Below are 15,468 nucleotides of genomic sequence, written 5' to 3'. Positions count from 1 at the left end.
TTCATTGCTGTATAGTGTCCCATAATATGAATATACCACAATTTATCCATTTTGAGGTCTAATTACAATTGTAAAATTAGACATTATAATAATGGGCATTTCAGTTGTGTGATCATTATAAACACTGATCCTATAGTATAAACTGTAATTATGATCCTATTTTAATACATGATTCTAGTGTAAAAGTAGTGAAAGTATTAATTACTCAGTCATGTTCTATTCTTTGCAACCTCATGGACTGTGGCCCGCCAGGCTCCTCTGTCCACAGAATTCTCCAGGCAAGAATACTTGAGTGGGTAGCCATTTTCTTCTCCAGGGGATCTACCCAACCCAGGGATCAAACCCAGGTCTCCCACAATGCAGGCAGATTCTTTACCATCTGAGCCACCAGTATACAGGTTCTTAAATTTGACTAAAGTATATACTGAGAGTGGAATTAACTGGTATGCATATCTTTATCAGATAAAGCAAAACTGGTTTCCAAAGGAGTTGTGCCTAGTTACAGTTTTTGAAAAACTGCGATACTTTCAAACACTCTGGCTTATCCAAAAATAATCTTTTTTGCAGCTGGAAAGCTTCCATACACGCTGATATTAGTGTGTGTGTGTGTGTATACACACACAGTGATTTAACCTTAAAAAGGAGCATAATCTTCTGAAAGTCTAAAAAAGTATATGTTTGATTAAAAAAAACTTTAAAGCTGCTTGACAATAAATATGTGAGAGAAATATACTGGGGTTAAAAATTATCCAAAATACTTTACATAGTATTTAGAATAAATGAATGTTCAAAAGATATTATTTATTATACTAATAATATAATGATATTAGTGATAATTATTGCATATTTGACTTTAAAGGCAAACACTATAACAAGCAATCTGTGGTGTAACAGCTTTTTTGAACTATAAATGATAAATTTCTTATAATTCCATCAATGGATATAACAGCATCTATGTGATAAACATTTAATTCTTCCAGTGCTTTACTGCAAGTTACAAAGAACATTATCAAAGCATCTGAAAATTTCCAAGCACCAGGAAAATATATTTATTTCTTAAAACTATTCAGACATGGAAAAACTTTAAAATTCTAAATTTTGGTTCTTAAACCTACTTTCATTTTTGGTCTTTCTTTCCTCTTAGGCAGTGAGCGTGAAATATAAATGACCATGAGTGAGGAAGACAGCATCCCAGAAAGAAGCTGCTTCTGACAATGATTAATGTGGAGCTGTCAAAGGATATGTGGCAGCAAAAAGAAGCCATTGCTTATGTAACTGATAAAAAATTAGTCAGTAAGGCCCTAATAACGTATCTCCCTGGGATCCGAGATAGTGTATTTGATGAATTGTTTAAGCTAGACTCTATTCTTTTACCTATTTAAACCATGGGGACAACATGAAATACAGAAAAGAAACATTTATAGTTAGCTTCTCTTATTCAAATTGGTTAATGGATATATTGGTCTTTCAATGAAATATGCTGATTAATAGAATTATCACATGTATTTTCAATAAAATTACAATCTAATCTAATTTGTTTTTCACTAACATTAATTATCAGTTTATCTTTCCTCCAGGATTCTGAAGGCATTTCTATATCTCCAGTTATTTTTATAAGCCATGACAACAACTGCGAAGTTCTATTAATGTAGAAAGTGTAGAAACTAGACTATTCTATTCATCTTGTGACACACTTTGGAGGCAATTTTGTTGAGTATGTTTACAATAGCTGACTTTCCACAACCCTTATAATAGAAGAGTAGATAATCTAAAAAAAAAAAAAATCTGGGTTATTTGAGTTTCTTAGCTATTTGAATCACTCTCTTTTTTTTCAGGGACAAAATGTGTCCAACTAAACATGAACTCACAGTTAACTAAACTTCTGTTAAGTCTCAGAAGAGATTTCCTAAAGTGATATTCTTCTCATTGAGGTTTAATAGATATGTGTTTCACAGGTCTAATAGATATGTGTTTCACAGGCCTAAAATGCTAAACTGTGACATATTCAAAGATTACTTTGCAGAAGACAAAGCTTCACTATCTGTGGCCTGAACATCAGCTTCTCATCAGAGCGATCATGAAAGCTCCTTTTAGAAAAATGATGGTTTTGAACCTTGGTGGAAACACCCATCACTGCTTCCAGCCTCCAGCCCCTTGTGTAGGGACTTGACTATTCCAGATCTACTAGGAGGCGTTAGTAATAGAATTAAGGGCCCAAGAATTTATGACTATAAAGTACTTGATTATCACAGGAAATCTGAAGAAGGTGGTCTGTGGAGATGACAAAAAAAGGACAGTAAGAGAACATCAAAACACCATAAATAGATGATAATGCCACAGAGAAAGAAATTGAAATCAAAGCTAGAGTGAATAATCACAATAGAACAACGGTGTATTATTATTTTTTCATTAAAGTCAAATGATCAGAAATAGGACCATGAATCTACTATAATTGTTCTTCATTTTCAGAATGCAAACTGTAAAAAAGAAAAAAAAAAGCTTCTGTTTTAAACTTGGTCCTCTTTGCTGCATCTGACATTACACAATGCTGCTTCTCTGTTGAAAATCAAGGAACTCTTCAGAGATCCCTCTTCCTCATCAGCTAAATAATTGGCATTCCTGGGTTCTATTCTGTTTTTCTTCTACTTATGAAATGATCTGATCCACTCTCATCATTTCAGCTTTGATTTCTCCCCAGAGTCAGTCTCCAGTATACAGCTGGGTGCTGGACAGCTATTCAGATGGCCCCCAAATACCCTCCCTTTCCAAAATTTTAAAACTAAATTCATCATCAACTCCTAACCTTTTTGCTTCCATTCAATCTCAATGGAGCTGTTTTCTACCTCAGCTCAATATATCGAAATTTAGCCGGTCGCTTAAGCAACGAAACAAGACAGGCTACCTTTGACCCTTCCTCTGTCATTCCATCCATGAAACCTACCAATTTTGCCTCCAGAAAAATGATTCTTTCTTTTTCTCTAAGTCTCAACAGCGCTCATTCAGATTGCTATTTCCTAACTGGTATCTCTGCTATTGCATGCTTCTTTTCAGTTCCATCCTCTACGTGGATATAAGAATTTATCTGAAATGAAAATCTGATTGTCATTCCCTTGCTTCAAACTGATTGTGGCTCCTCATTAGGTACAGAATAAAGCCTCTATAGAATAAAGCCTACATTTCTTGATATTAAGTCTTTATAATTTTTCCCTGCCCATGTGTCCATTTTTATCTCACATATCTTTCTCTGCATACACTTTCTATGGCAATGATATAGAAACTGTCATTTCACTGTTCCCTTTATATATTGTGCCCTTTGTTTTGCCATACATCCGCTCACAAAGCAATCTCTACTCCTCTTATCCATCTTGTTTCCCCCAACCTCATTTATGTCTTGGCAAAGCTACCACCTCTTCTAGAAAGTCTTTTCTGAAAGTTCTCCTCTCTTCTCTTATTCTGTGCATCACTTTCACTTAGCACACCATAAGTCCTCTATAGTGATCATCACAAAAACAATGGAGATACATAAAAAGAATTAAAATAATAGATATGTGCCTACATTACCTGTGCCCCATTCCAGCCCTAAGGCCTTTGAAAACACAAACAATAAATTATTCATATTTGTAATCCTACGTCTTAGCCCAGTACTGACAACTGATCCTCAATAAATGTTCTGTCAAATGACTAAGAAGAAAGAGAATGTACAAAAATAAATCACAGAAGAGGTAAAAGACTTCCTTGTCACATTCCTTCATGATGCTCCTGGTTCTGCTCACATTTGGAAAGATACACTGACTTCCTCAATCCTAGTGGGTTCTACTTAAAAATAACTGCAAATAAGCAATTTATTCCCTACCAGCCCGCAAAATTAATTCTATTGAGAAACTAACTGTCATGTTCTTGACATCAGATCTCTTATTTTCTCACCAAAAGTACAGGTTTAAAAAGAAATGCCATATGTAATCTCCAAAAGGTAAATGGAGAATAAGAAGGGAGAAAAAAAAACGAGCAGAAAATACAATGAATATGGCAGCACCATGCCATTTATTACATGGAATATTACTTACATGCAGCAGCAATACAGCAGCAAGAAAAGACTGTCCTTGACAGTACCCAATGTCTTCGTCATAGACAGAGTAGGCCTAGAAAAAAGATGAAAGGAAAGAAATATTATAAACATTCACAGATTTTAACCTAAGTGCTAGTTCACATCAAGCTGCTACTTGTTCTTATCCCTGGCCTGTCCAGCACAATTTCACTGATCCCTCATCTTGAATGTGCAAGCCATTAGCACAGTGGAATCCTTCAAAGAGGCCGCACATTTCCTAAAGCAATTCTAGATGGCCCATTATCCCCAGGTTCATCTTTAGAATCCGGAATAAAAAGATGCTCAGAGCACCTAAATTAATTTTTAAAGATCCATTATGGTTTGTGGTCAGGCAGACAAGACTATGTGAGGGAACAGCAAAAGGTAGAGGAGGGTAGAAGGGTTCTACAGTTGATGTGGAAATTCTAATGCACCGTATGGGGGACCCTGTAGTACAGATACCATAACCTAATAGACTCCCCCCTCAAATCACCCTCTGTAGCCTCTACATGTTCTCAGACTTTGAGGGACACTTACATATCTGTTGTATACTGTTTTTCTTTTCTTATATAACCCTGTATAACATAAAAACCATTTATGGCTCCAGGGTAGTATAAAGGTAGACAGTGTGGGCTATAGCTATAGTTTACTGACCCCCGGTTTAAAACAACAACAACAAAAATAATTCAGGTGCTCTCCTATTTATTTTTAAAATACAAACAATCCCAATTGTGCTGTTTAAATCCTGGACATGTACCCCATTCCATGTATCCTATCTATCTGTGGTACTTCATTTTAGTGAAGGCATCTCCATTTAATGTACTTAATATAATACAATGCACTGTGATTTTTTAAGTATAAAAATTCTCTCTGTCCAGGGCAATGGTTATCAAAGATAATGAGGAACAGTTATCATATCTTCCATATGCCAAGGTAGTCAAGGGTATAAGGACTAGAATTCTTTTTTTTAATTAAAAAATCTTTATGGAAATACAGCTTCTATTCAATGAAATGCATACCTTTTAATTTCACAGTTCCTTAAGTTGAGTCATTCATGTAACTTCATCATTATAGAATATTTGTATCATTCTAGAACGTCCTTCATGACTCTCTGAAGTCAAACCACCTCCACCCAGGCTACCAGTGAGCTGATTTTTTTCACAATTACTAGCTTTGCATTTTTAAAAGAATTTCATAAAAATGGATTAATATATACTCTTTTGTGTCTGACTTCCGTCGCTGAGCATAATGTTTCTGAGATTCTTCAATGTTGTTGAATGCATCAGTGAATCATCCACTTTTACTACTGAGGAGTATTCCACTGTATAAACATACCACAGTTGGTCTATCCATTCCCCCACTAATGAACATATGGGTTTTTTTCCCCCAAATGGGGGCTGGTACAAATAAAGCTGGTTTGTATACACAAGGCTTCTTATGTACATAGATTTTCATTCAGTTCAGTTCAGTCGCTCAGTCGTGTCCGACTCTTTGCGACCCCATGAACCGCAGCATGCCAGGCATCCCTGTCCATCACCAACTCCCGGAGTACACCCAAGCCAATGTCCATTGAGTCAGTGATGCCATCCAACCATCTCATCCTCTGTTGTCCCCTCTTCCTTCTGCCCTCAATCTTTCCCAGCATCAGGGTCTTTTCCAATGAGTCAGTCCTTCACATCAGGTGGCCAAAGTATTGGAGTTTCAGCTTCAAAATCAGTCCTTCCAATGAACACCCAGGACTGTTCTCCTTTAGAATGGACTGGTTGGATCTCCTTGCAGTCCAAGGGACTCTCAAGAGTCCTCTCCAACACCACAGTTCAAAAGCATCAATTCTTCAGTGCTCAGCTTTCTTTGTAGTCCAACTCTCACATCCATACATGACCACTGGAAAAACCACAGCTTTGACTAGACGGACCTTTGTTGACAAAGTAATGTCTGCTTTTGAATATTCTGTCTAGGTTGGTCATAACTTTCCTTCCAAGGAGTAAAAGTCTTTTAATTTCATGGCTGCAGTCACCATCTGCAGTGATTTTGGAGCCCCCCAAAATAAAGTAAGCCACTGTTTCCACTGTTTCCCCATCTATTTGCCATGAAGTGATGGGACCGGATGCCATGATCTTAGTTTTCTGAATGTTAAGCTTTAAGCCAACGCTTTCACTCTCCTCTTTCACTTTCATCAAGAGTTCCTTTATTTCCTCTTCACTTTCTGCCGTAAGGGTGGTGTCATCTGCATATCTGAGGTTATTGATATTTCTCCCAGCAATCCTGATTCCAGCTTATGCTTCCTCCAGTCCAGCATTTCTCATGATGTACTCTGCATATAAGTTAAATAAGCAGGGTGACAATATACAGCTGTGACGTACTCCTTTTCCTATTTGTAACCAGTCTGTTGTTCCATGTCCCTTGGGTAAATACCTAGGAGTGGAGGTTCAAGGTTCAAATGCTAAGTTTAACTTTGTAAGATATTGCCAGATTATTTTGCAAAGTATTCAGTTATTGCCTCCAAATCAGCAAAATATGAGTACTCATTGCTTACATTCTTGTCAATACTTGATATTGCCAGTCTTTTTCCTTTTACTAATTCCTGTGCTTTTGACTTAAATTTCTCTGATGGCTAATGACATAGAATGTCTTATACTGTGTTTTTAGGCAACTGATACATCTTCTTTTGAGGTTATCTCTTTGAGTTCTTGTTCATTTGTTTAATTCAGTTGCTCATCTTATCACTGTCGATTCATGAAAATTCTTTATACATTCTGTTGACAGAATCATTATCTGACATATGTATATGACAAATGTATTTGCAAATGTACCAATATTTTCTCCCAGTGCATGTCCTGCCTTTTTATTGTCTTAATGGTGCCTTTTGAAGAACTGTTGTTATCTTTAACATTCTGCCAATGATGACATTATCGTACTCTCATTTAATGAGAGAAAAATTAGATCACAGAATTATTTCCTAATGAATTTTAAAGAAGCTTTTCTTCATTATAACCAGTTTCCCAAGATCAGTCTACTTATAAAAACTGAAAGAAGGACTACCATCCTTTTATTTATTTAATTTTCTTTGATTTATATAGTTTTATTTATGAGTGCTTATTTGTACTTTTATCCAGAGCTCATGGATTGGGGTGGGTTGGGGTGTGTGTGTGTGTCTGTGTGTGTGTGTGTGTGTGTGTGTGCGCACAAGGATTACAAAGAGAAAAGAAAAGGAACAATTAACAAAGAAAGACAGGAGAGGTTCTAATACTATCCTTATTTAGTGCATCCCTGATGGTTCTCCATTACGTCTTTTTCCACGAACAAGGAACTCTGAGATTTCTTGATAAGATATCATGTCACATATTATCATCAAGGCTTCCCTTTCTCATAAAAAATAGTCTAAGCTGAGGATTCCTTAAAACTGGGGATCTCTAAAGGCAATCATGCTTCATCATTTTGACAAATGTTTGACCCTGACATAATTTTGACAAATGTTTGATTCATCTCTATATATTTAATAGTTACTGAGAAGGGTGCTATGTACATGCACAATTTGCTGTGTACATGCATATTGGTGTTACAAGAGAAGTCCAACATAAAATAAAGGTCCACAGTCCACCAGAGGAGTTCACCAGAATTCAGTGACCCCACAAACTATTCTCTAACTGGAGAGCTGAGGATAAAAGTACATATCAGCAGTGTATCGATCTTACTTTCTAATTATGTTATGGCTTTGGATTAGGTTAGCAACAAAAAATGACTTCTCAGAGGCCACCTAATAAATCGATTTTATGATTCACAGTTTGAAAAACACAATATTCTAGTATATTCTTTCCTTTGGAGGTCTTCCAAGCATTCTTTGGATTTAGTCTAAGCCTCCTCTAACTGAACTGAACCAAATCCTTTCCCTCCATTTGAAACTTGCCTCTCTTTTGCACCATACATTCTTGTCCCACTTCTCACTGTAATTGCTTCCCTGGCCAGATGCCTGCTCAAACTGACTTTCAGAAACCAACTGAATAGTGCTACTATAATGGAGGAGGAATTGGACCAACCTTCCCTCTGGTAATAAATTTAATCGATATACAGACAAAATATATAAAACAACTATCTGAAAGCACTGAGCAAAAAGCAGGAGGAAGAAACTGGAGGGGAGAATAAACTTGGAAGACAGTAATGACACTGCATAAAATTCTCATTTTTTAATGGCTTTTTCTGGAAGCCATGTAACAATGGTGCCACAATGGAAGGATACAACTTGGATATTAAACTATAGACTTACTGGCTTGAAGAATCAGAGAACAGACTGGGATGACTGTAACAGCTAGAAAGCAAGAGTAGAAATGCTAGGGGAAAAGTAACAGAAGAGAAGCCTTTACTACACCTAACGTAAAAGTACAATATCCAAGACAATGTAAAACTGATACAAGTACAGACAAATAAATAAAACAGAATAAGAAGTCTAGAAGTAGAGCCACCCTCATATAGTCATTTAATTGCAACAAGGTTACCAAGATAACAGTGAGGGAAGGAGAAATTTTTACACATGTAAAAATGTAAATCTATAGAAATTGTTTCAACAAATGTGCTCAAACAATTGAAATCCATATGGGGGAAATTAATGAACCTTTATCCCTAACTTTATTTCATATGAAAACATTAATTCTAGATATACCATACTCCTAAATATAAAAGTAAAATTATAAAGCTACTCAGGGAAAAGACAGAACATCTTTGCAACTTGGTAAAGGCAAAGGTTTCTTAGCCAGGGCACAGAAGTATTAACTATTTTAAAAAAATGAATACAATAGACATTAGCAAAATTTAGAAACTGAAAAGTGGAGACATGAGTCTGCTGACAAAGGTTTGTACAGTCAAGGTTATGGTCTTCCCAGTGGTCACATATGGTTTTGAGAGTTGGGCCAAAAAGAAGCAGAATGCTAAAGAATTGATGCCTTTGCACTGTGGTGCTAGAGAAAACTTCTGAAAATCTCTTGGACAGCAAGGAGATCAAACCAGTCAATCTTAAGGGAGATCAACTGGATGGACTGAAGCTAAAGTTCCAGTATTATGGTCATCTGATGAGAACAGCTGACTCACTGGAAAAGTCCCTGATGCTGGGAAAGATTGAAAGACAGAAGGAGAAAAGGGTGCCAGAGGATAAGATGGATGGATGACATCACCGACGCAATCAACATGAACTTGGGCAAACTTCAGGAGATGGTGAGGGGCAGAGAGGCCTGGTGTGCTGCAGTCCATAGGGTCGCAAGGAGTTGGACATAACCGGGCGACTGAACAACAACAACATTGATAAAAAGATACCATTAAGAAAACAGTTAAACTAAGGACTGGGAAAATATTTGCAAATGTATCTAAACAAAGCTTGAGCAGAATATATAAAGAATTCCTCCAACTTGATATCAAAAAACCCAATTTAAAAATGGTCTGAAAAGATACATCACAGAGAAATATCTATGAATGGTCATTGGGAACATGCCCAAGTAGAGAGAAGATGAAAATGGACGATTCTCACCTCCCCCATGAACACATCAAAAAATACACCTATTTGTGGAGCAGTTCTCACTGAAAACTAGCTGGAGATTTGTAGAAAGACTACTGTACAACTAAGACTGTAAGAAAGATCCACACAGAATCAAGGAGAAAGGGAAGAGAAGTGATCAGACTTGTGCCCCTGGGAGAAGACTCAGAGGAAAATAGAAATTATACGGGAAAGAGATCCTCCCAGGGAGTGAATGGTGTGAGTCACACACTGGTGCCCCAACCTTGGGGACCAACACAGGGAAGATAAGCCCAGCAGCTGGTTGGAGGGACAACGGGACTAACAGGAGGGCTGTGTGAAGACTGGACTCCACTTGTCAGAAGCATGCACGTATTTGCTTATTCCTGAAGCAGGACACAGAGTGTGGTGTGTAAACTGCATGAGAGGCTGGCCAGCTTCCTGAAGACCACTCCAGTGCCTGCTCCACTCCAGTGCTTCAGAAGCCTTCTGGGTCTCAGACCACAACCAGACTGCCACAGCCCAAGGCCTGACCTACCCCAAATGCCTGAACCAGCAACTTTAATACTCCAAGATACTTTAAAGTATTAAGATGGATTAATTAATTGAATGCAAGAGTAAGATGGATAGAGACATGTGATAAAAGAGGTAACAAAATATTAATTATAGAATCTAGGTGATAGATTTATGTACACTGTACACTGTACAATTCTTTGAGTGTTTCTGTGTATTTGAAAATACTTTGTAACTTTCAGGGGGGAAATGCTGTTCCTATACTCTCTCTTCACTCTGTTCTGGACTACAGACTACTTTTCTGGCTGGGGTCCCAAGGGAATTTTTTATATTCAGTCAGCGAGTCACTGCTTACTGAGTATCTATTATATAATCAAACATTATGCTGAGGTACACACAAGGATGAAAATATACGGTCTACGTTCCTCAGTTCAGAATCTTATAGAAGAACTCAGCACGTACAGTGAGAAAGTACACAGTGAGATGAGTTCCAACCAGAGGGAAAGGGTGCATAACCAAGCCACAGTGCAAGGAATGGAAATAAAGGCAAGGGAAGCATCTCAGACAAGGTGCTACTGTCTTAGTCTCAAAGAAGAGGATGTGACCAGAATTGCTGGAAGCTTTGCCTCACATTCTTGAAGGAAGAATACTGAGATTCTTCAGGCATGCTGCATGGTCAAAGGCAGGCGACGTCAGACACTGTGCTAAATGCTTTCCCACATTCTCAATCAATCCTCACAAAGCCTGTGAGATGGCAAAAGTGATATTGAGAGAGGGCAATTAACCTGGGCAAGGTCAAACAGCTAAAGCCAGGATTTGAATTCAAATCTTCTCAAATACAGAGCCTATTATATTATATCACTGCTAGAGACTGTGTTCTCTCAGAATTCATATGTTGAATCCCCAAAGTAATGGTTATTTCGATGCGGGGCCATTCAGAGTTGTTTAGGTCCTGAGGTAGAGCTCTCATGAATGGTATTAACTGTTCTTATGAAGAAGATTCAAGAGCACTCCCTCACCTCTTCTGCCACTTGTGGACACAGTGAGGAGATGGCCATCTGTGAACCAGGAAGTGAGTCCTCACCAGACACTGCAAACTGCCAGCACTGTGACCAAGGCTTCCCGCCCAAGGACTCTGAGTAGTAAATGTTTGTTGTTTAAGCCCCCCAGGGAGTGGTGTTCCTGTAATAGTGACAGGCTAAGACATTCACTTAGACTGTGTGCAGAATTATTCGTCTTAGACATTTATGTGTTTGGATCCATGTAAGATAAGAGGGTCCATCTTCTGATTTGCCTTGGGGTTCAATAAACATGGAAAATCAGACTGCATACTCTCAAGAAAAAAGAAAAAAGTCTGATCAAGGACAGTTTAATATTTTTCAGTCCATAACTTCTGGGTTTAGGGAAGTAGAAGTTTAAATTTCTTTATGTAATATGCATGTTTATTAACATACAGACTACAAGCTAAAACTTAGACATGAGAAAACATAGGTAGTTGTTAAAGCTTAATCGTGTTGGTGCTACCACGTACATATAATTTAGGTTCTCCTTATTAAAGTCAGTACGGTGGGTGAAGGAGAGGTTGGGAAAAATTGAGAGCAGCACTGGAATATATATATGACCATGTGTTAAACAGCTGCTAGTGGGAAGTTGCTGTGTAACACAAGTTCAGCCTGACGCTCAGTGATGACCCAGAGGAACGGGATGGGGGAGTGGAGTGGGAGAGAGGCTCAGGAGGAAGGAGACGCATATATACTTATGGCTGTTTCACGCTACGGTATGGCAGACACCAACATAACTGTAAAGTTAATTATTCTCCAATTAAAAATAAATTCTTAAAAATTAACGGAAAAAAGTTAATATGGAAAACACTTGATTTTTTTTTTTTTTTTGCCTTGTGAGTAACTCTTATGCACTGATAGAGATGCTAACTTTGAAAATAATTTTCCACAGGGTAGTGAGACTTTCTTTGCCAATCCAAAATACACAATAACCACTATTGCTCTTAAAATCCCTAAGGAAAGTTTTTACTCTTAAAGCTAGATTGTCTAAAGCCTTATCAACAACCTGTTTCTCCCCAAACACTTATTCACATGTCTTTATCAGATGGATACAGAAAATAGAGAATGGTGTTTCTCTTTTGTCTCAGAAATGTGCAACATACTGTTATTTTATCAAACAATCACACTTACAAATAAAGATGAAGGAAGTTCAGACTCACAGGAAGAACAAAATCAGAAGATGCTCTTTAACAAGACAGAAAGGCTGCTATGTAGGCATGCAAGAAGGAATTAAACTTCTAAAACAGAGTCCCATTCAGCCTCTTGATACTACTAAAGTACTGATGTAGTTGCTGACTTAATGGCTATCAATAGACAGTAGTTAAGTTTATTAGTTTTAACCATGACATGTTAAGTGTTTCTCTAAACTCTAACCTAAATATTGAATTCTCTCACAATTTAATAGAGTTCTGAGAACAGGAAATACTAACTCAGATTTCCCCACTTTAATAGGAGTTTGACATTTATGTAAAGCAATTTTTCATTTTTTAATATTAGATGAACTGTTAAATCTATCACTACAATGAACTTCTGTCAACATGAAACCAAAACAAACAGATAAACAAATCAGCCTTTGAATTATTGCTCAGTAGTCCTTAAATGAGTATGCTAGGGAGAAAAATCCAAATATAAAATATGTAGAATAAATTCACTTACAAACTAAAAAGAGATCTGATCTCACACAATCTGAGAGACAAAAAAAGAGATACCGAAGAAATACTATTTTAAGTAATGCTACAATAAGCTAAATGAAAAGAGGTCACAAAGTGACAAGAATCATTAAAACACATGGTTGTCTAAAAGTAGGATAACATTTAAAGAAAAGATTACTTAATATAGCACAAGAATATAAGTGGCTTTTCAAATAATTCTTCAGCATTAATTTTTCTAACAAATAACAAGTAACATTTATTAATAACTGCTATTTTTCCAGATATTTGTGTTGTGGTGCTTAGATGCTCAGCCATATCCAACTCTGCAACCCCATGGATTGCAGCCTGCCAGGCTCTTCTGTCCATGGGGATTCTCCAAGCAAGAATACTTGAGAGGGTTGCCATGCCCTCCTCCAGGGGGTCTTCCCAACCCAGGGATCGAACCCAGGTTTCCCGCATTGCAGGCAGATTCTTTACCATCTGAGCTACGAAGGAAGCCCAAGAAACTGGAGTGGGTAGCCTATCTCTTCTCCAGGGGATCTTCCTGACTCAGGAATCAAACTGGGGTCCCCTGAATTGCAGGAGGATTCTTTATCAGCTAAGCTACCCGGGATATGTAAGTAATTTATTTAACCCTTACAACAACCCTCTGAGTTAAGCACTCTTAATATCCCCATTTTATAGAAGAAAAAAACTTAGGGAAAATAAAAGTAAACAGCTTGTGCAGGTCACCCAGTTAGTAAGCAGTAGGCCAGAATTCAAACTCAGGCAGCTCCAGTGTTCAAACTAAGACCTAGCTTCAGAGCCCAAGGCCTTAGCTACTGTCAGTATACAGGCTCTAGATCTCAATGATTGTTGACATATGTACATATGTATGTATGTATGTACATATGTACAGTTTACATGAGCAAAAGAAAGACCTAATGATAAAACATAAAGTTTTCTTTTTGCTATGTAATCAATGAATATTCAGAAACAAATCACAGAGAGAGCTTTAGTTAAAGAAGAGGAATGCTAACACAAAGTTTAGGACAGTGGTTGACTTTGGTGAGGGAACACTGAATCTGAGATGAGCACCTGGGAATATTCAAAGATACTGATAATGATTTATTTCCTAAATTGTATGTACAGGGATATTGCTTCTATTATTGATTTTTCAAAATCATAAATACAAATTATGTTTACTCAGTTGAATGTATGATATGTTCCATAATTTTAAAGATTTGAATATATTTTAAAATATATATAATTTTAAAAATTTGATGAATTTAAAAATATGACATGTTTCATAATTTTAAAAATTTAATTAAAGTTTTAAAGAATGACTTATTACTAACATTCCATTTCACTGAGTGGAACACAGCACTGGTTTATGTTAAGATTTCAATTTGGGTGACATCTCTAGAATATGAATGTATAAGACACATACTGAGCTGGAGTTTATTTAATATAATGATTCAAATAGCAAAACAGACAACTAATGAAAACTACTTTCTTGGAAAAAACTGTACATGTATGGCTGATTCTCATTACTTACTCTAGCTATGCTCCATGAAGTTTCTTCAAACACTGAATCGAGCAGGTATTCAATTCCTATCTCTAGGGGATACAGTGTCTGAGGCTTCTGCAAGCCTCTGGTCACAAAACTTTCAGCAACTGATCAATATACAACCTTCTGTTACACGTGCTTCTACTTAAATACACCTTTTAAAATATTAATTGTTGATTCATTGAAATTCATTGAAATTGTTGAAATCACGGCCAATAGCATTTCGCTCACGCCTGAATGAAATTGATCTAACACATGTACTTCCTCCACAAGACACATCACAGCCTTCTGGTGCTTAGCAAAACAGGCAGCACTTCAGCATGACACGTGGGGAACACTTTAAACAGCAAAATCACCAAAAGCAAAAAAACGAGGTACTAACTACACCGCAAAAAAGACACTGGTGTGTAGTATGAAAGCTGAAACAAGAAGGCAGAGCATTACCTAGTTGCATCTGACCTTGGCAGATACTCACTCATCATGCGACTCAGACATTGTGCACAGGCACATCAGTGAATGACTACAAAAGCACCAAAAGTATCAATTTTGAGGTTACAAACAAATCGCAGCAAGTAGGTGAATTTGAAAATATGGAATCTATGAATAAAGAGGATCGACTCTGTGTATGTGAGTATTGATAGCTATATTTATCCATGTCTACATATCTTCTTGAATTTACGTATCTTTTTGGACACACACACATATAAACACACAGGCATATCCAAAATTAAGTTGAAATTGTTTATTTCTGAAACAGTCTACAAAAAGTTAATCAATACAAAGCATGTTTAATTAATAAAACCAATATTGTTATTTATTGGAATAATAAATTATTAGTTTTATGAAGGACCACAAACATTAGATCAAGTAAATGAAAACTTAATGTGAGTGTAGCCCCACATACAATTTGAAGTTCTAAAATTTGATTATAATCAATATTTTATTAAAAATTTTCAGTACTCAACTTCCTGATCATATTCCTTTTCATGCAAGGAATATTATCACTTTAGAATATTATCACTGACATGTTTTATTTACTTCTTTACTATTTAGTACCAGTAGTCTACAGTAATGAACCATTTATTAACCACTATTTTCTGTGAAACTCA

General features: G+C 36.7%; 1 protein-coding gene across 3 annotated transcripts in view; it reads right to left on the bottom strand.

Moving 5' to 3' along the window:
* The window catches only part of RABGAP1L (RAB GTPase activating protein 1 like), a 657,985-nt gene that overhangs the window by 248,161 nt on the left and 394,356 nt on the right, over positions 1–15,468 (bottom strand). For all 3 annotated transcript variants that reach the window (XM_065936086.1, XM_065936087.1, XM_065936089.1), the window contains exon 15: positions 4,065–4,139. In XM_065936086.1, coding sequence (XP_065792158.1) covers positions 4,065–4,139 — 75 coding nt within the window. The remainder of the gene's footprint in view (positions 1–4,064; positions 4,140–15,468) is intronic.

The sequence above is a fragment of the Muntiacus reevesi genome, chromosome 5 (assembly GCF_963930625.1).
Source record: "Muntiacus reevesi chromosome 5, mMunRee1.1, whole genome shotgun sequence".
Lineage (NCBI taxonomy): Eukaryota > Metazoa > Chordata > Mammalia > Artiodactyla > Cervidae > Muntiacus > Muntiacus reevesi.
The sequence above is the reverse complement of the archived record's forward strand: the minus strand, read 5'-3'. Positions and strand labels throughout refer to the sequence as shown.